Genomic DNA, 21,364 nt, shown 5'->3' with positions numbered 1-21,364 from the left:
TTTAAGAGGTTAAATTTATTATAAATATTATTTAAATATCTATATGAGTCATCTAACATAGTTTATTCTTAATGAAACACAAGCTCAGTTTTTATGTCATTTTTTCTGAATTGTAATGACTTTGCAATTCCATCTAAAAGGAAAAACCTTCCTTGTCCCAAATTCCCATTTCAGTTACTGTCCTCTCTCCTGGGTTCGATTCCGGTCAAGGGTACATGCCTGGGTTGTGAGCTCGGAAGTTATCTCAGTTCACTCTGTTCGAACACTACTCTCTGTCTTTGCTAATATTCCTATAAAAAATATACTTCCTCTTATTATACCTCACACTTGTCTCTATTTTTCTTTTTCTTTTTTTTGGTTTAGGGAAGGTAGGATCTACTGGTTCCAAACCACTTGGCATTTATATTTTTAAAATATATTTTATTGATTTTTTACAGAGAGGAAGAGATAGGGATAGAGAGCCAGAAACATCGATGAGAGAGAAACATCGATCAGCTGCCTCCTGCAGACCCGCTACAGGGGATGTGCCAGCAACCAAGGTACATGCCCTTGACTGGAATCGAACCTGGGACCCTTTAGTCCGCAGGCCGATGCTCTATCCATTGAGCCAAACCGGTTAGGGCTCTATTTTTCTTTATAGAACTTAGCATAAGTGTGATACTTTATTGTCTTTTCCTTGTTTGATTAGAATATCCATGAAGGCAAAGTCTATTTTTTTAATGGTTATATTATCAATGCCAAGAGTGCCTGGCATATAATATATACTCAATAAGTATTTTATCGATGGATGACTAAACAAATAAATTGATGAATATTTATTATAGCCATTTTAAAAATTGATCTTCATTGTTGAAAGTAATACAGATGGCTCCTTTTTAAAAATATATTTTTTATTGATTTCAGAGAGGAATGGAGAAGAAAAGAGAGAGAAACATCATTGATGAAAGAGAATCATAGATTGGCTGCCTCCTGCACGTCCCCTCTGGGGATCGAGTCCGAAAATGGGGCATGTGTCCTGACCGGAATCAAACCCTGACCTCCTGTTTCATAGGTCAGTGCTCAACCACTGAGCTATACTGGCCAGGCCAAATGTCCTCCATTGACCCCTCACCCGTCCAATTCCATCCCTCAGGCCTTCACCACACTACTGTCTGTGTCCATGTGTTATGTATATATGTATATAAATTCTTTGATTAATCTCTTCCTGCCCCCTTTCCTCTGAGATATTAGAGCCATTTTTAAATTAATCATTCAGCACAGTTTTAAGTTCACAGAAAAATAGAGGAAGGTATAGAGATTTCCCACATAGTCCCTCACCCCACATATGCATAACCTCCCCCATTATCAACACTCTCCACCGTTTCTTACAATTGATAAACCTACATTAACACATAAAAATTGTCTAAAATCTGTAGTTTACACTAGGGTTCACTCTTGGTGTGTACATTGTATGGGTCTGGACAATATATAATGACCTGGATCCATCATTATACTATCACTAGAGGCCCGGTGCACAAAAATTTGTGCACTCGGGGGGGAAGGTGGGGTCCCTCAGCCCGGCCTGTGCCCTCTCGCAGTCTGGGACCCCTCGGGAGATAACGACCTGCTGGCTTAGGCCTGCTCCCGGGTGGCAGAGGGCAGGCCCAATCCCTAAGTGCAGCCCCTGGTAGGGCTCAGAGCAGGGCTGATTGGGGAGTTGGGGCGCTGCCCCCTGTCATGCACAGAGCAGGGCGGATCGGGAGGTTGTGATGCCACCCTCAGTCACGCTCAGGGTAGGGCTGATTGGGGGGTTGGGGCACCGCCACCTGTCACATTCAAGGCAGGGTCGATGGGGAGGTTGCGGTGCCACCCCCTGTCACGCACAGAGCAGGGCCAATCAGGGGGTTGGGGCGCTCCCCCCTTTCCCTCACAGAACAGGGCTGATCAGGCAGTTGGGGCACCCCCACTTTCCCACTCAGGGCAGGGCCGATGGAGAGGTAATGGCTCTACCCTTTCACACACAGAGCAGGGCCCGTGGGGGGGGGGGGGGGTTGGGGCGCCGCACACTGTCACACACAGAGCAGGGCCGATCAGGGGGTTGGGGCGCCTTCCCCTGTCATGAACAGAGCAGGGCGGATAGGGAGGTTGTGGCCCCGCCCCCTGTCACACACAGAGCTGCAGGGCGATCAGGGGGTTTGGGAGCTCCCCCCTATCAGGCACAGAGCAGGGCTGATCAGGGGGTTTGGGCGCTGCCCCCTGTCACGCTGATCCTGGTGCTGGGAGCCTCGCTGCTCCACTGATCCCAGTGCTGGGAGGCATATTACCCTTTTACTATAAAGGATAGAGGCCTGGTGCATGGGTAGGGGCTGGCTGGTTTGCCCTGAAGGGTGTCCTGGATCAGGGTGGAGGTCCCCACTGGGGTGCCTGGCCAGTCTGGGTGAGGGGCTGAGGGCTGTTTTCCGAAAGCGGGTGACTGAAGCTCCCAACCGCTCCTTTTTTTCTTTTCTTTTTTTTTATTCTGGGCCAGCTTTAACTCTGGCTCTAGCTCTGAGGCTTCCGCTGGTTTGTTTGCATTCTATAATCGAAACAATATATAACTCCAGCTCTGAGATCCTGCGGCTGAAAGCTGGTTTCTGGGGTTTTGTTTAGCTTCTATATTTGGTACAAAGTTTCAAACTGCCAGCTCAGAGGCCGGCAAGGCAGGCGGGGAACGTTGGAGTCCTCCTTCACTGAAGCAAGCAAGCCTCATGTTCGCTTCCAACTGCCTGGCTGCCGGCCGCCATCTTGGCTGACAGTTAATTTGCATATACTCACTCTTGGTGTGTACATTGTATGGGTCTGGACAATATATAATGACCTGGATCCATCATTATAATATCATATAGACTATTTTCACTACCCTAAACTCCTCTATGCTTCTCCTAAGGTATTTTAAAATTCCACTTGTTCATTACTGGTATAGAGGAAAATGATCAGGTTTTGTATATCAATTTTGCATCCTAAAACCTTGCTAAAATTGCTTATTAGTTCCCAGAGTTTTTTTGGTTGATACTTCAGGATTTCTTTCCACAGGGATGGTCATGTCATCTGTGAACAGACTATTTTATTTATTCCTTCCCAATTTGTAAACCTTTTATTTCCTTTTCTTATCTTAGTGCATTAGCTAGTACTTCCAGTACAATGTTGAAATAGAGCAGTGAGAGGGAGGATCCTTGTCTTGTTTCAGATCCAAGAGGAAAAGCGAGTTTCTTACCATTAAGTATGATTTTAGTCAAAGGTTTTGTAGGCATTCTTTATCAAGTTGATGAATTTCTCCTGTATTCCTAGCCACCTTTTAAAATCTTACTCCAATTCTTTCATATGTCACAATCAAGTTCTTTCTCCAAAATTCCAACAAAACTGACCTTGGCAATATCATCCATAAGTCACATGTAATCAATGTAAATGTTATTTTGATTAACTTCACAGTATTTGACACTGCTGACCACTCATTTCTTGAAACACTGTTTATCCTTAACTTTTGGGGTACCACACTTTCCTGGTTTCTCTTCTATCTCCCTGACCACTCTATCTCAGTCTCCTCTATAGATTTAACTTTCTCTACCTACTCCTTAATTATTGATGAACCTCTTATCAATTTCCATTTCTGGGTCCTCTCATCTTTTTTAGAAGTTCTTGTGCTTCTGGGAAGATCCATACATTTCCCCAGCATTGATAAATATCTGTATAATTGTAACTTAAAAATCTATGTCTGGCTTCTTACCTAATATCTAGCTAGTTCCTTGAACCCGATATGTGAAATAATCATTTCATTTTCTGGTTCCCAATCCAGTGTATCCTCAATCTGCACTATCTGAGTAAATGGCACAGAGTTGCTCAGGTCAGAAATTGATATTGTTTCTTCTTTACTTTTTACTTTCTCCAAACTCCTTCTACTCAATTAACCCATAAGTTACCAGTAATTATCTATTTCCTTTAAATATCTATTTGTTACAACACTGATCCAGGCCAAGAACATCATGTCTAACCTGTTCTTCCACAGTAGCCTTTTAATTGTCTCCCTGCCTTAATCTGTTCTATTCCACGCCCCGCCCCCCCATGTGGCAAAGAAAGTGATCTTCTAAAATACATTGTTCTCAGCATAAGTCCAAACCCCTTAAAAACAATTGCAAGGCTGCAGAATCTGACATCATCACCATCTGCAAATTCATTGCTGCCTCCATGTCTCTCCCTTTTAAGCTCTAGACACACTGAATTTCTTTCAGTTCATGGAATTATGACTTTTCTTATCTCCTGGCTTTTCTAAGAATTATATCCTCTGTCTTGAATATGTTTAGCTTTCTGTCTGTTAGACTGAAATTATCTTTAAGAATTATCTCAAGATATAATTTTTTCAGGTAGGCATGCATTTTCTGACACCTCGCTTAAGATATGACACCTGATTTACATTCTTATGGCTCCATATACTTCTCCTATCACAACACCCATCATCTTTATCTATTTATTTATTTCTCTGTTTTCCTAGCTAGACAGCAATTTCTGTAAATTTGCTTACCGTTGCATTCTACCATTTAGGTAACTCAGTAGGTACTCAATATATATTTAAGAATCAATAAAAGCTAAGATTTTATTTTTTTAAGTCAAATCACTTATTTTGTTCTCTGTGGTTGCATTAATATGATATGTATTTACATTGTAAAAGTTTATATTTATCATTAGTTTACTAGACTTACAACCACTTATTTTGTTCTCTTTGGTTACTTTAATATATTATGTATTTGTGTTGTAAAATATTATATTTATCATTAGTTTATTAGAGAATTACGTCATGAAACTTGAAAAATTTAATAATTCCAAATATTTTTATATGTGTACTCTAGAATATTCACTAGCAATGGAAATTTCTATATGAAATAGATGTGTCAGCATTTGGCTCCAAATTGCACAGAATTAACCAGGAATGTGAGGAGGTAATTAGAAAATAATCTGGGGCTTAATCTCACAGTTGTTGTGTACAAGACCCCTGGAGAATGAGTTAGCATCATGTGTACATCTGTGCAAATACTGGTTAATCTAGCCAATGTCTTCAAATCTGAAGATGTGTAGTAGGTGTTTTACTTCCCCTTTCTCTGAGACATGTCTTCCTATTGCCTTTTATAAATATCAGAAGTGAGTCTTAATAACACTAAGAAGCTGAGAGCATTGAGATTGGGAGATAGGTCTGTATAAGGGAGATGTGTGTGGTCAAGAAAGAGACAGAGAGAGGAGAGAAACGGAAACTGAGAGAGGTAAAAGATGGATATTGGAATATACAGACAGATCAAGAATTAATTCAAAGAAAATAATGTTGTCTAGCAAATAAAGTTCACAAATCTGAGCAAGTCAACATTCCCAAGCTTCCCCCTACAATGCGAATGTAAGTGAGGTGAGGATTGATTGGAGATGTGGTTAAGTGTTTTGTACTTATCTGACACTAGATGCTTTGAGAGGGAAGAATTAAAGTACAAAATGGGATGAGAATCTCTTTTGAAGTAAGTAGCATCAAGAACTTAAAACAAGGACACTACAAAATAATGAGGTTTGAGGTAAAATCAAACAGCATTTTTTACCTCTAAGAATAGCATGTATTTTAAATTCTCCTTTCCAAATGTACAATAATAAAGTAAGTATATGTTTGATTACAGAATGAACAAAGTAAAAATAATTTTAAATTAGGATCACAACACAACTTTCCAAACAAATACAGACACATTTATTTCTTTCCTTTAGAAATTAAAAACAAAAAGATTTAGAACTTCATATAATCACAAAGTTCATATGGTTTAAAAGGTCAGAAAAACCTAAGATACTCCTCCATCTTTGGGAGATTAATGTGAAAGTAAAAATACAGCAATAGCGACAGCTCTAACTTTTGTCTTTTAATATCTTACATTAAAATACATATAACTTTTGTATTTAAAGGAAATAAAATTCTAGTACACTGTGCTTTCTGCACTGGTGCTACCTAATAGTAGGGAAACAACAACAACAAAAAGAAGTAGATTTTTAAAACTAAAATGACAGGATAATCTTCAATAATCTAAAGTTTCCTTTATTTTGTTTCATTGATTTTTAAGATATGAAAAAATCTAAAGTTGGTTAGATATCAAAGGCATTGTTGTTGTTTTTATTCAATAAATGTTTAGTATGTCCTTATTCTATGTAAGAAAATATGGAGCTGAGAAAGGGGTAGTAGAAATGCAAATAAGGTAACATATCTGTTCCAAAGAACCATCTAACCTAAAAAAATATGCTTTTTTTACTATTCTCTCATTCTTTAAAAATATTATTTCACAAAATAGCAAAGCTGTATTTAAGAAACTATAGACATTTTAAACTTTTAGGGCATTTGTTTTATATTATTTTAATCTTATAAAACCAATTGGCATAACAAATATACTATGCTAAATGGTAAAGCAAATAAAAGCTGGATGTATTTCTTCCAAGAACTCCTAAGTAGACCTCATGGAAGAATGAGGTTGCTTGAAACATATCACAAAAAATGTATTGCTTAAGATAATAAAGTATAACTGCCCTATTTCAGAGGTACTTATAATAATAAATCTGAATAAAAATTCTATAAGCATTTGATTCCCAAAGTCTCACTGAAGTACATGGAATATTATAGTGTGTTTAATTTTTAAATTGTTGCTGCTAATACTATCATTCTGCTGATAAAATGGTAAATATGGAATTACTGTTTAAAAATATGGCCAAAAGTATTCAATTATTTATTTTTAAAATTGTATGAAGATACTTGTTTTTAAAATTAATTAAATACATTTGCTTCTTCAACTGTAGATTTGACTCTTTCACAGTAGCAACAAGAGCATTATATACTACAAATCGAAGACACTGCCATATCTGGGGTTAGTGGGCTTAACTAAATAAATTTTTATTTTATTTATATATTCCTATTAGAAATATTTATGTCTATAATTTTCTTCAGAGCTATAGACTTTCCTAAGCATATGATTCTCAGATTAAACTCTAAAACTCCCTGTATATATTTGGAGACTGGGTTAAAGTGGTTACAACAGTTTAAGTTCTATTGCACTGTATCAAACCATCTTAAATAGGAGCAAGTTAATATAAACCTTGTAAAAGAATTATCTTTGAAATGAATTAATGTACAAGGTACTTTTCAGTAGTCATATATAATTAACTTTTTTAGACATAATACATTCATACTAATGTAATATAAAAAGGCATTTAAAAGATAAAGCATATTAAAATCTAATAGCTAGTGGCCAAAAACAGAAGTTAATGGTTTTAATTACTAGAGGCCCAGTGCATGAAAATTCATGCACTGGAGGGGGCATCCCTCAGCCTGGCCTAACCCCCTTTCACAGTCCAGGAGCCCTCATGGGCAGGAGGCAACCTGGTGATCAGGGGAAGGCAACACCCCCATCACACCTCTGCTGCTGCCACTGCCAGCAGCGCAAGCCTTGGCCAGCCCTGGTTACCTGAGCCTCAAGCAGCCCTGGGCAGCTGAGCAGCCACCATCTGAGGCTGGTCTGCACCTTGGGCCAGTCCTGGATGGCTGAGCATCCAACAGCCAAGGATTGCCTGCACCTCATGCCAGCCCTGGGCGGCTGGGGGGCTGAGGGTACAGAGACTCTGGAGGCAGGCGCCCCAGTGGGCTGAAGGGACTAGGCGCCGCCATCGTGTGGCTGTGGGCACCGCCATCTTTGAGGGCATGGCATTCAATTAGCATATTCCCTCCTTATTGGCTGTGGGCGCCACCATCTTTGCAACAGTGTGAGGGTCAATTAACATATTCCCTCTTTATTAGATAGGATCCTTTCATTCATTGAAACAATGATTGGCCTCCTACTATGCATAAAGATGATTCTTATAGACACTATTACTTTTCTGCTTCAAAACTATTTCAGAAGTTATAGAAATCTCCAAGTTTCCCAAGGTTTATGCTAGTTGACAGAACTTTAATGAAAAACATGTTTGGTTTTCCTATATAGATCAGATATAGACTCTTCTTATGCTTCTTGGTATTGAGCTGAAAGAAACACATTGCAATCTATCAAACTAAATCATGGTATTATCTTTAACCAGAGAGAAAAGTCTCTGTACAAGTTTACTTAGTGGTAAATTATTTAAAGCACAGCTATTTTCTTAATGAGGAACTATTTGGAAGTTATGGAAGTTACCCTGAATTCATAATTATACATGTCAATGAAGTACTTCACAGATGAAAAAACCCCACACACTTTGAAATATGATCAATGACTATTTAGTATCTGTAAAGCAATTTTTTGAGAGGACTGTGAAGAACAATGTAGCTAGAATATTGGCTTCTTTCATATAGTTATAGTGTTAGAAAAGTAAAAATTAGAACAGCTACAAAATACTGATAATATTATCAGTTGCTAAAATAAGTTCTGTTTTATTTAGAGTGACTATTGAATTTGAATAAATTGACTTAAGCATGATTTTCTATTGTGAATATAAATGTGAATAAATGTATATTAATATTGGAGAGATAAGAAATTTATCATATTCCAGTAGCACTTGTAGTGCCTTTAAAGTATAGTGTTAACCATTAAAATGTACTAAAATTACTTATTAAGAACACCAATAAAATATAATTTAAATATAAAATGGAAATGATAAAATTGAGAGTCCTACAGAGGAGTAACTAAATAGCAACATACAGCAATCTTATACAGAACTAGAGGCCCAATGCACGAAATTCGTGCATGGGGGGAGGGGGAGTCCCCTCAGCCCAGCTGCACCCTCTCCAATCTGGACCCCTTGGGGGTTGTCTGGGAGATCGGGCCTAAACCGGCAGTCGGACATCCCTCTCACTGTCCTGGACTGCTGGCTCCTAATCACTCACCTGCCTGTCTCTCTGGTCACCCCTAACTGCCCCCCTGCTGGCCTGTCACCCCTCACAGCCCCCCTGCTAGCCTGGTCACCCCATGCAGCCTGCAGCTCAGTCATTTGGTCATCCCTCACTAACCCCCCTGCCAGCCTGGTCATAGGCAGCCATCTTGTGAGAGTGTGATGGTCAGTTTGCATATTACCTCTTTATTATATAGGATACCTACAATGCACCACAGCCAACTTTGTCAGCCACTCATGGAAATAAAGAGAATAACTACTGAAATGCGTAAATCTTGCACTTACCAACCTCCACAACACTAGAACAGTTGGGATCTGTGAAGCCGTCCAGACACTCACAGGTAAAGGAATCTTCAGACAAGCCTGACAAGCAGATGCCCCCATTTTCACATGGATTGGGATCACAAATATCACCTGAGGAATAAAGAAACAAACTTTTACTTTTTTATTTTTGTCTTAGTACTGAAATGCACTATTTCACATACCCCTCTCATCTTCCTCTGGTAAAGTCACCATACAATTCAGATCTATAGATAATGTATGCAAGACCCATTTGAAACCACGTGCTTTTAAGGAAGATGGTATGTAACATAGCAAATATTAACATTTATAATTCAAACAACTCATACAGAATTGCACAGTAAAAGCTATTAATTTAGTTTCGAGTTCCTTCATTACATGCAAATGAAATACTATCTAATTTGCTAAAGATTAACTGAAATATGTATGGTAGACTGGTTTATTAATTACACCAATAAATAACCTTTCAATATCCACATACGTTGCTCTGTAACTTTCCAATTCCCCTCATTAAATGGGTGGGTTTATTGCTGGATCCTAAACTCTGGGCTTGTTCCTGTGACTTGCCTTGGCTAGTAGAAAGCTAGCAGATTTGAAGCCAGTGGAGTTCGGAAAATGCTTTTGAGTATTTCCACTCCCTCTCTTGGCACCCTACCATGTTTTGAGAATAAATTCAGGCTAGCTTACTGAAAAGAGGTAAGTTAAATGTGTAAGGATAAGAGAGAAGCTACCTAGAAATAAGTTGTGCCATAACGAAGACCTAAAATATGTGCCCTTGGCTTGGAACTGGGTAGCAAATAAAATGTGGAAAGGCACTGAGAGAAAGGCTCTCGGAAGCTAGAAAAATGGCTATCCCTGTTATGTAGAGAGAAGCAGTTGGTAAAGCTGCCACCTGAGGAGACGCCAGTGATGGAAAATGCACCTAATGAACTTTTGTATACAAGTAATGAGATTTCCAGGCAGAATGTGGAAGTGTCAGCTGGCTCTTAGTAGTCTCATTTGATAAGGTACTATAAGAGGCGTGCTAAATAAAGGACTGATGAGTCTGAAAGTACAGAAAAGTAATATGGAGGGACCAGAACTTGTGGTAGAAACTAAAGCTCTTTCTCAAACCCTGGCCTCTCAAACAAGTGAAAAATCAAGTCCAGGGCTTGGTCAGAAAGAAATGGCTTCAACATAAGTATCAAATCAAGGCTATGACTATAAGATTCTTTGTGAAAACATTTCAGATAATTCAGATGCAACTTGAAAGACTCTCTCAGGTAATTCAAAGGGTTTCTAGAAATCTGAAGGATATTATCCCTGAGCTGTCTGGCAGACCCAAGCCAGACAATCTCAAGTGAAAACAGGCTTCAGACAGTCATGGGTGTGGCTTTATTGCACAGAGAGGATGTGAATCAGAATCAGAAAAGCCTGTACAGTGTTTAGAGGACCTTGCTAGGTGAAAGTACCACCTCCTAAATTAAGAGAATAAGGCTTTTTATTTATTTTTTAATATATTTGTATTGATTTCAGAGAGGAAGGGAGATGGAGAGATAGAAACATCAATGATGAGAGAGAATCATTGATCTGCTGCCTCCTGCATGCCTCCTACTGGGGATCGAGCCTGCAACCTAGGCATGTGCCCTTGACCAGAATCGAACTCAGGATCCTTCAGTCTGCAGACCAACGCTCTATCCACTGAGCAAAACTAGCTAGAGCAGAGAATAAAGCTTTTTAAAAGTTAAAAATGCATCTGGCCCCAACTCCATAACACTTTACATTTGTTAAGAACTTTATTCCCTATTAGAGGCCCGATGCACAAAATTCATGCAAGAGTAGGCCATCCTTCCCCGGCTGCCAGCACCAGCTTCCTCTGGCACCTGGGATTCAGGCTTCCCTCCAGCACCCTGGACCTGGAATTCCCTCCAGCCACTGGCACCTGGGACCTGGGCTTCCCTTGCAGCCTGACTTTCTCTGGAAGTTCGTCTGGAAGGATGTCCTGTCTAATTAGCATATTATGCTTTTATTATTATAGATAGGAGCTTTCCCTTGAATTACTTCATCTCTTTTCTCAGCTAGCCACTTTAAAATTATAGAAAAATAAAAATGGAGGTTAAGATTATTGTCAAATTTATAAAGCAAGTCATTAGCTATACTAGATAATATATAAAAATACTACATTAGCACTGAAGCAGATATTAGAAAAGAGTCATGAAATAACTGAATAAATGAATTAATATGTTTTGAGAACACTGTCAACTGTAGGAGGGCTGGATCATGGAGTATTTGTTTAGGAATAGCTGAGAAAGTGTAAATAGGTCAGATCAGAAAAGATTAAAAAGTGACCAATGTAATTTATAAGATGAAGAGCCAATGGATATTGTTACATGTATATTAAAGTTTTGACATGAGCATATCTATATTTTAAGAAGACTATCATGGCAGCATTCTATACAGTACAGTTGAATGGGAAGGTTGACAACTGGTAAAGATACTTCAATATACTTTCTTTCTACCTTTTATATTTCTAGCTAGCTCAGTCACTCAGCTATCCCTCCTTTGTCCATTCATTTGTCCATCTATTCTTTTATTCCTTGAGTACCTATTTTACGGTAGGCACTTAGGTAAGTTGGACATACAGAACTAAAGACAGACTTTACCATGAAGAAGTACAGAGCTTACTAGGGGAGATAAAAAAATCAGCACAGAGTGACAAGAGTTATGATTAGTGTACATGATCCAAATTGTAGGGTCAATGGAGACTTCTAAAAAGATGCAATGTTATCAGATGATATAGCAGAGGAGGTGCATGGCCAACATTCCAGGCAACAGGAATTACATACACAAAGGGAAAAGATCATGGCTCATCCAGGAACTTCTAGTAGGCCCCCACAATTAGAGCATAGTTTTATGTGAGCAATAGAGAGAAATAAGCTCAAAAGGCTTATTTGGGCCAAAATTTTTAAGGTCACCTTTAAGTAGTGGAAAAATCATAAAAGAACTTAATGCATGGCAAAGCATGTGGTCAAATTTGTGTTTTAGAATGATGACTAAGGCAGCGTTGTGTTGGGTCAGATGAAGGAGTCGAGGCTGAGAGCAATTCTCCCAAATCAGTACCATCCCTCCCCCAGATAATTAATCTAGAGCAAAGGAATTAGTGTTGAAATTTTCTAGAAAGAGTGAATTACCCAATGTAAAGTGAAACCATGTCTCTCTGCCTTTGGTGTGAACAAAGCAGCACAGCTTTGTACAGTCAGACGAATAACACTACCATCTCTTAACTCTGTGCACTGAATGGGGATGACTATGAATGAGGGAACATTTTTTGATGAGACATGAGTCAAAATTTTGTGTATTGTAAATACTACACACTAGTGAAGAGGAATTCTACATCCCCCAGACTAGATCTGCTGTTGCACCAGATCGAGGCATGCTGAAGTTGTTTCTATTGCTTTATTTACACTGACAGAGGCAATGTCTCCAGGAGAAAGGTAAGGCATGAACAGAATCTTAGAGGTTCTCAAGCATACTCTCTGTATGTATCGACTTATCCAAAATCAAGAACCTCTCATTCTGACCCCTCTCACTCCTACAGCCAAGTTCCTGCATAGTTTATTCACTGATGTGATCTTACAGTCCAGATATCCCAAGGGCCACATGAGGCTATACTGTCTGGTTCCTTTGATTATCCCATCATTATGGGTAGTTTTGGTGTCTGAAGAAAACTTTCTTGTTACTCTGTTGCCCTTTCAAGGTGATAATACTTAATCTAACGGGTTTTCTACCAGGTGTGTATGCCAGTCATATAATGCTTCTGTGGTCAAAATGAGACAGGATGATCTGTTTACCTCTAATTATATCTTGTAGATTCCAGCTGCTGTTGAGCTGACCTATTTTTTCTCATCCTTGTACTTTTTGTTCTTTTTGCTTATGTCCACTTATTTCTAAGAAATTATATACTTGTAAAAATTCATTTATCCTCACTATTGATATTTACCTAGCATCTTTTTGAAAGATAGAAAAGAATAGATTTGACAAGAATGATGTACAAGGTAGAATCAAGATGACATTGTGACCAAATTAATGTGAGGGTTGAGGGAGAGCAAGAAATCTGGTTTGACTGATTTCTAGAGCTCCTCCCTGGATGACTGAGTGGCCATCTTTTATAAGAAAATATATTAGGTTTCAGTTTAAAGGAATTATTGTGTTTGAGAAGTCTGTGGGATATCGAAAATAAAAATGTCCATAAAGCTATTAATTAAGCAGATATACGATTGGAAAGGTTTTCAGCACATGAATTGTTAAGTATGAATGTGGAAATTATATTTCAGCGAGAGACTTTGAAGGGAGTGCAGAACAGGAGAGGAGAGGGGAGCAGAGAGGTAAAAGGAGGAGGGGAGAGGTCCTTGGGAACACCAACAAATAAGTAAAGAAAAAGAAGGAAGATTCATTTAAAAAAAAAGAAAGAAAAGAACATAGGGGTGCACCTTTCTGATGGGTGTTTCTGTATCCTTGGGATATATTCCTAGAAGTGGTATTACTGGGTCAAATGGCAGTTCCATTTTTAATTTTTTGAGAAAACGCCATACTGTTTTCTACTACGTAGCTGTAAAAAAGAAGGAACTCTTACCATTTGCAACAGCATGGATGGAAATGGAGAGCATTATGCTAAGTGAAATAAGCCAGTCAGAGAAAGATAAATATCACATGGTCTCACTCATTTGTGGAATATAAAGAACATCATAAACTGATGAACAAAAATAGATACAGAGACAAAGAATCATCGAACAGACTGTCAAACTACAGCAGGAAGGCAGAGGAGGGTTGGGGGGTGGTAAGAGATCAACCAAAAGACTTGTATGCATGCATATAAGCATAACCAATGGACACAGGCATGGCGGGGGGGGGGGGGGGCGGTGAGGGCATGTGCCGGGGGGTAGGCGAGGCCAGAGGGAGGTCAATGGGGGGAAAAGGAGACATATGTACTACTATTTGTAATACTTGGAAGGAAGGAAGGAAGGAAGGAAGGAAGGAAGGAAGGAAGGAAGGGAGGGAGAGAGGGAGGAAGAAAGAAAGACAAAAAAGGAATTCAATGCTAGGCCCTTTTCATTCCAGGATAAATATTCAGTCTATTCACTGAGGGTCTAGTACGCCGAGGTCTGCCTGAAATTAATAAAGGCCCCATGTATACCTGTGTTAGATGGACAATGTCAACAGAAAACAATGTTTTAGCCTTGGATACATAGAGGGTAGACAACAGAAGCCTATTAGACATAATTAGAATTACAGGCATGCTTTAAATCTATCTCCCTATCCCTCATTATTAATAGTACTGTGTCAGATGGCTTCTCCATGAAGTGCTGAGACAAAGTTGAGAGTACAAGAAGTTAACTGAGAAGTAAGGCCTGTGAAAGATAAAATGAGGTGGAAGCAGAGACGGGCAGGCAGTCTTCATCTGGTGACGCAGATGTGACATCTGTGCAAAGAAATGGGCGTGGGGGTTGTTACAAGGAACACTGAGCGGGTGAGCCCGAGTCCCTAAGGCAGACATGGCAAGTCTTAGCCAGTCCACAGGGAGAGCTCCTGAGCAAAGGTCATAGAGGAATTCCTCCAAGGCAGAAATGGCCAGGCATTAGTGCCCTGCCCATGTTCAAACCCTGGCTGGAGGTGGTCCAGGTACAGTGAAGCTCTCCAGCTCAAGTGGGGCCCTGAAAGTGCCATAGGATGATGGGGAGCTGACTGCATTCCTCGTTCTTTCTGAAAGGGAGATGGGAGCCTGGCACCGCCATGGGTGCCACAGTCCCCCATTCACTCTCAAAATGGCCCTGGTTTGGATAAGTTACACACCGATTATTTTCTCTGCACGGCCATTAGGGTACAGAAGAAGGCTGATACCTTAAGTAGAAATAAATCTTCTCTGGCTGGAATTTCAAGTACAATTAACATGCACTGTAGGGACTTCTGATTCCCTGTCACTTCAATTAAACTGAGAATCAGGTAACAATCCTGATCAAATGTAATCAGACTCCTGGACCTCAAATCGGTGTATTTGTTCTGTTTGTTTGTTTGTTTCCCAGTGGATGTCTTGGTAGAGACTTTTAAAACTAAGATGGCAACCAGTAGTATGAGGTGGGCTCAATAAAGAAAAATAGGACAATATAGGATTTCATGATTCTTTATTCTACTGTCAGCAGGCTCCTAAAATACAGCTCTGCACATTATAATCTGTGTGCAGTGTTATATTTGATGCTTCTTGGCTGGCTGGCCTCACCTGCTTTAGATTAGGACAGATGTGTTTAATTTGAATCTAACTATATTTTATGATTCCATCTGCAGTTTATGGCAGACAGGCAAATTAAGCTGATGCCGATTTACCTTTTGGCAATAGAATGAAGCAATTATTTTTCCCAGGGGCAAGAAATCATTGCAGGCTAAATTTAACTTCCTGTTTTGCCTGCTCTCCCCACCCCCACCCCCCACCACCACGCTTTAGCTCTGCCTGGACTGGGACCTTCCTGTCTGTGTTCAGTGTCTAATTCACTTTTCTCACTGGCACACCACTTTTTGCCAGTTACCTCCTGTTCAAGGTGATTCAGGGTCTTGTTTCACTTCATTATCAATTTATAATCCATGATCTTTTGGCCTAGACAGCAAAATCTATAATATACCCTGTAGCACTGCAGAAGATAAGCAAAACAAAACAAAATAATAATAATAATAATAATACCCTCTAAAATCTGTATCCTTATGCTTGACTTTGTGTTTTTTCTGTGAGCTCAATATACAGCTATGCAACCTCTAATGCCAGGTACAGGAGAAAGTTCTATGTTGTCACAACTCTGGGAATTGGGTGGACAGAAGAGCTATTTCTCTCATCGATATTTCAGCTCTCAATGGTTTATGTGTTCAGTCTTCTTTATATGTTAGTGCCTATGTCCAATTCCCAGATCAGAGAATCGCTGATCCATTCAGCATGTATTGATACTTTAGGAAGCACATTAGACACCAGGGATACGGCCTGAACAAAGGCACGGAAGGTTCTTGCACTCTTAGAATTTATATTACAATGAAGGGACTGCATAATGAAAAGTTACAAATAATTAAGCAAGGTATTTCCCACTGTAATAAAAGCTTTTGGGAGGCCGGGAGGAGGAGAACAGGATGATGAGAAAAGCAGTAAATAAAACTAGCTATTTAAGAAAGACAGTCAAAGAAGTCTTCTCTGAGGAGGAGCCACTTGAGCTGAAACCCAAAAGATGAATAGGAGGCAGTCATGTTGAAACCTAAGGAAGAGCCTTCGAGGCAGAGGGAACAGCAAGTGTGTGGTCCTAGCAACAGGCAAGAGAATGGTGAATTCAAGAAATGGAACGAAGCCTAGTGTATCTGGAACACAGTAACAGAAAGTCACTAAATGTTTTTGTTGGCAACACAATTTTAGTAGGAACCAATTTCTAATTTAAAGCCCCCCATTTGATTCTCTGTCCTCCTGATAATCAAGGAGATTTCTGCTAAGCTTATTCTCAATAGGGACCAAACATCTACTGGAAATATTATATTTACAGGTTAATGTGCTCACATAGTTATTTATTGACATCTTTTACATATGAATATATTTAGATGGTACTGCTAACCTATTCATATATTTACATAATAATGTAAATATGTCACTAATTTTTTGGGTGGATATATGCCTCCTCACATTCTGTCACTTCAACAATGCTAGAAGTCGCCTAAAATATTTCTGCGCCCTCATGTCTGCTCTATCTCCATTTCTGAAAAAAAACTTCATATACCAATGTAAAATTAAAAACAAAAGAAAAGGTGGCAACATGTCAATCAAACATGTATATCACTAACAGAAGATATTATTTAATTCTTCAACATCTCCACAACTAAATGCGAAGGATATTATAATATGTATTTATATGTGGCAAAGAAAAAAACACAGAGACCATTTAAATTCATGTTCTGCAACCATGGCAATGCAGGTCTGTATATTACAACCTCATTTTCAGTTTAACTGCTCTCCCATTGAACTTGGCAGCTATATGCCTATCATTTCATTTAAAATCAAAATCAAATAAAAGCTTTGTCTACAATTGCATGAATTAGAATTTGAACCATCCTGTAAACAGAGTTAAGTAGTTGGAAAAATCAGCCAATTCTGGTACAAGTGAGCAATAGTAAATTCTAGTTGATATTTCAGACGATCCTGCAATTGGAGTAGAGAAGGCAATTAAATAAAATGCTAATAGTTTCTCTGCATCGACAGGATGGGTCTGCCATTTTATTGTAATATCACTAGTGATACTTGTAAAAAAGATCATCGAATTCTATACCTTGGTGTTCAAAGGGCCCCCAATGATTATATTCAGCCATGGAAGAAACAAATCTAATGAATGAACAAAGAAACTTTGACTCAGAGTCATGTTAATGCAAACTTAAAGCAGGATGCCTCTCAGCTGTTAGCCAGTGGTTTCTCGCACAATTTCTGAAAACATTTTTTCATTTTAAATAAGTTTTTTACAAAGATAACTTTTTAAATGCTCAGGGAATACTAGGATAAAAAGAATTAGAAGAAAATCAGCAACAATTGTTGAGTGTTGACTATTTGAATTTTACATCTTTAACACCCAGCTTCAATCAAACCTAGTTAACCGCATAAAAAGACAAAAATACTTTGGGCTCTGCATTTTAAAAGAAAATCCTTTGGCATATTTTGTATTTTAAAACACTCTGGAGAGTCCCTTAAAATAATAACATCTAGAGTTTTAAGACTTGAAAGAGATATTAGAGATGATCTAACCCAGTGGTTCTCAAACTTTGCTCTATATTAGAACCACAGGGGAGATTTTCAAGTTCCCGATGCCCAATCCAATTAAGCCAGAATCACTGGGGGTGCACTCAGCCCACCACGCTTCCTTAAAGCTCATTTGAAGATTTTAATTTATTAAAGTAGAAGGAAAATGAACAGGAGATGGTGAAGAAGGAAATAAAGGAAGAGTGAAGGAAGAACGACAGGAAGGAAGTTTGTATTTTTCTGCCTTTAATTGACAGGAACAGAAGTGAAGGAAGATATTTACTTGACCAGCTTTGTTAGTACACTATGAATTTTGAAAATATAGTTTGCAGGAAGCTGGAATTGGCAAATTGAAAATAAAGGCCCCCGGTATATGAGGGAGAATAGAATAGATATTACTTAATACTAACAACATATATTGAATTCCTATAAAATAATTCGATAAAATGTTCTAAATGACCAGAAAATTCAACCATACCTTTTGACTACAGTTTTTCTACCTATGAAGAATATCCCTCTAGTCATTTAGTTAGTATTTACTGAGGCCAATCTATGTGCCATTAAAAGTGATAACTGCTGCACAACTCTGGGGCTCATGATGGACAATCACCTATTCTCTAGACTAGAGTCTAACAAAAGACAGATCACTTGGCAGGTAGTTATCATGCATTTCCAGTCTGCCAAAAAGGAAATGTCTGGTAACAAGGGAGCGCCTGAGTCGGGCACCAAATTCAGAACCGTATGTCAGAAATCTGCCTCAAAGCAAGTAACTTCCAATTCAAGACCAGAGGACGAGTGGAACCAACCAGACAGTGAGGTGGGACAAGAGATCCAGCATTTCCAGGAAAGTGTGTGCAGAGGCAAGGAACAGAGCCAGAGCATGTGTTTAAGAAACAGGATGATACTCATGTTGGCTAGAGAGACGAAAGGAAACAAACGGCAAAAGATAAGACTGAAGAGAAGGCAGAGGCCAGGATATTAAGTGCCTCTAATAAACTCATAAGGAGTCTGGGCATTCCTGAGTATAAAGGACAGCCATTTAAGGGTGTTATCAAGAGAGAGTGATATGATCTGGACAATTGGGAAAGTCACCTTTGCTGCAGTGAAGAGTGGATTATAAGGAGGCAAATCTCAGTGTAACGGACCAGTTAGGAAGTGGCAAAGGTTTTTCTGAAGTTACTAACAATGGAAATGGAAAGTAGTGAACTCCAAAAGGAATACTGAGAGACAAATTTACAGGTCTAAGGGGATGTTTGGAAGGAAAGAGAAAAACTAAAGGTATCACTCATAAATCAAACTTCAATGAAAAGCTCTGCCTTTCATTCTGAAAGAAAACATGGTCTAAGAAACAATTTAGGGGATGGTGGGGATGGTGGTAAATGGCGGTGACGAAAATGCTTGGAATGAAGTGCCTACAGACATCCACATGGAGACAGTCAGTGAGAAGTTAGTTTTATGGAATTGAACTTGGGGAGGAAGATTCAGGTTGAAGATGGGGGAATTAACATAGAGTTGGGTTTTTTTAATCAAAGAACAAAACAAAAAAATTCTGAGACGAGTGTTTGGAAAGGTGATTTAGAAACAGACAGTAACACTCCCTAAAGTTTGGAATCATTTTAACTTACTTTCTGCCCTGTGCCAAAGATAAGTGCCTGGCACATAGGCATGCTTATCCAAATAAAACGTTACCTGAATAAAAAGCGCCTAGGAGACAGGTTGGAAATGCATTTAAAATGGCAGAAGCCTGGTAGAGTGTTGGAGCTGATGGGAAGCAGCTACTGAAAGAAGGGGTTAAAGATACAGTGCAGAGGGTCTACTCAGAGGGCAAGGCATGTGAAAAACTAGGACAGATGGGCTTCAGGGTCCATATGGAAGGATCGCCTTTGGGGTGAGCAGGAAGACCATCATATGTGGAAGTGTGGGCCTGGATGCCTGTGTGTGTGTGGATGCTGTTACACACATCAGGGATTCCCACCTGGTGCTTTCTCTGTGTAATAGGCTGCTACAAATATAATGGGAACAGAGGCTTGAGAAGATGGAAGGTAACATGCACCATCAGTGAAAGAAATGGTGCTGCCTGAAAAAGAATAGAAAAAATATGGAGGGAAAGCATAAGGGCCCAGCTGTGTTTGCAGATGAGAATTAATAGTGGCAACATATACCCAACTAGGTGTTTGGTTAGAAGGCAATAGCCGGGGTCCTGCGGAAGTCGAAGGCAGGGTTCAGGTTTGCTGTTTTACCAGATAGGTATGGTGAGGGTCAACACAGCAAAGGAGAGACGCCTGAAAGCTTCAGCATTCTTGAAAAAGGCATCAGTTAGCTCACTTAATTTTATGCTGTAAAATTATGCATTTTTATAATTATGAGAAAACTATAAGCCCAGTGAAGACTTCTTTCAGAGAATCATGCAATTCTGCAGTAGACAGGAAGGACAAGCTAAAAGATAGAATTTGGCTGCTGTATGTAAGTAATGCAGCAGATCAGGATAGTAACACTTAGTCCATCAATTCTTGTCAAGAACACAAACTCACACTGATTTCATAAACACAATCAGGTGACACAAAGAAAAGAAAATTCGGTGCCATGTCCCACTGTGGAGGTGTCATGCTACCTTCTTATTTAGATGGTACATTGTGAATTCTGCCTTTTCTAAATGTGAAGCTGCTCGGCCACAGTATAAAAATAACCTGCAAAGAAAACTAGTCAAAAACAAGTTGGCTAACTTGATTTCTTGATAAACATAATAACCAAAAGAAAGGTCTCTTTGTTAATCCCTACATAACCCATTTTATCAAATAATTTTTCAGGTAGAAAGGCTATGGCGTGCAAAAATTACAAAAAAAAATGGCAAAGTCTAACTTTGTGTTTTATTTTGAATCTTGTTTAAAATGTTTATAATTTAAAGCAGCAGAATGACAGTTGTACACTTCAGCATGTAAAAACTGAAGGGATATCTTTTACTGATTTAAGTGCAATCTCAATTGCTTATTGCCAGGATGTTTAAAGTTGTCGATCATTGCACTACATAACACATTTATAAACTGTGCCACTGAACCTGACTGTATCTGTTTATCCATTTGGTGGGTGGATAAAAAAATCACAAAAATTAAAAATAGTTCTTTTTTATAGCCAAGTAGTACTCCATTGTGTAAAGGTACCACAGCTTTTTTTTTTTCAATCTACACATCCACTGCTTCCAAATCTTGACTATTGAAAATAACACAGCTATGCATATATTCTTTCAAATTTGTGTTTTGGGTTTATTTGGATATATTTCCAGAAGTGGAATCACTGAGTTATAAGGCAGTTCAATTTTTTAATATTTTTTAGGAACCTCCATACTGTTTTCCACAGTGGCTATGCCAATCTGCATTTCCACCTACAATGTACAAGAGTCCTCTT

The 21,364-nt window shown here is 39.0% G+C and overlaps 1 protein-coding gene across 2 annotated transcripts in view; it reads right to left on the bottom strand.

Annotated features, from left to right (window-relative positions):
• The window catches only part of EDIL3 (EGF like repeats and discoidin domains 3), a 396,406-nt gene that overhangs the window by 260,459 nt on the left and 114,583 nt on the right, over positions 1 to 21,364 (bottom strand). For both annotated transcript variants that reach the window (XM_006081235.3, XM_023750152.1), the window contains exon 2: positions 9,166 to 9,294. In XM_006081235.3, coding sequence (XP_006081297.1) covers positions 9,166 to 9,294 — 129 coding nt within the window. The remainder of the gene's footprint in view (positions 1 to 9,165; positions 9,295 to 21,364) is intronic.

Source organism: Myotis lucifugus, unplaced genomic scaffold, assembly GCF_000147115.1.
Source record: "Myotis lucifugus unplaced genomic scaffold, Myoluc2.0 scaffold_0, whole genome shotgun sequence".
Classification (NCBI taxonomy): domain Eukaryota; kingdom Metazoa; phylum Chordata; class Mammalia; order Chiroptera; family Vespertilionidae; genus Myotis; species Myotis lucifugus.
The sequence above is the reverse complement of the archived record's forward strand: the minus strand, read 5'-3'. Positions and strand labels throughout refer to the sequence as shown.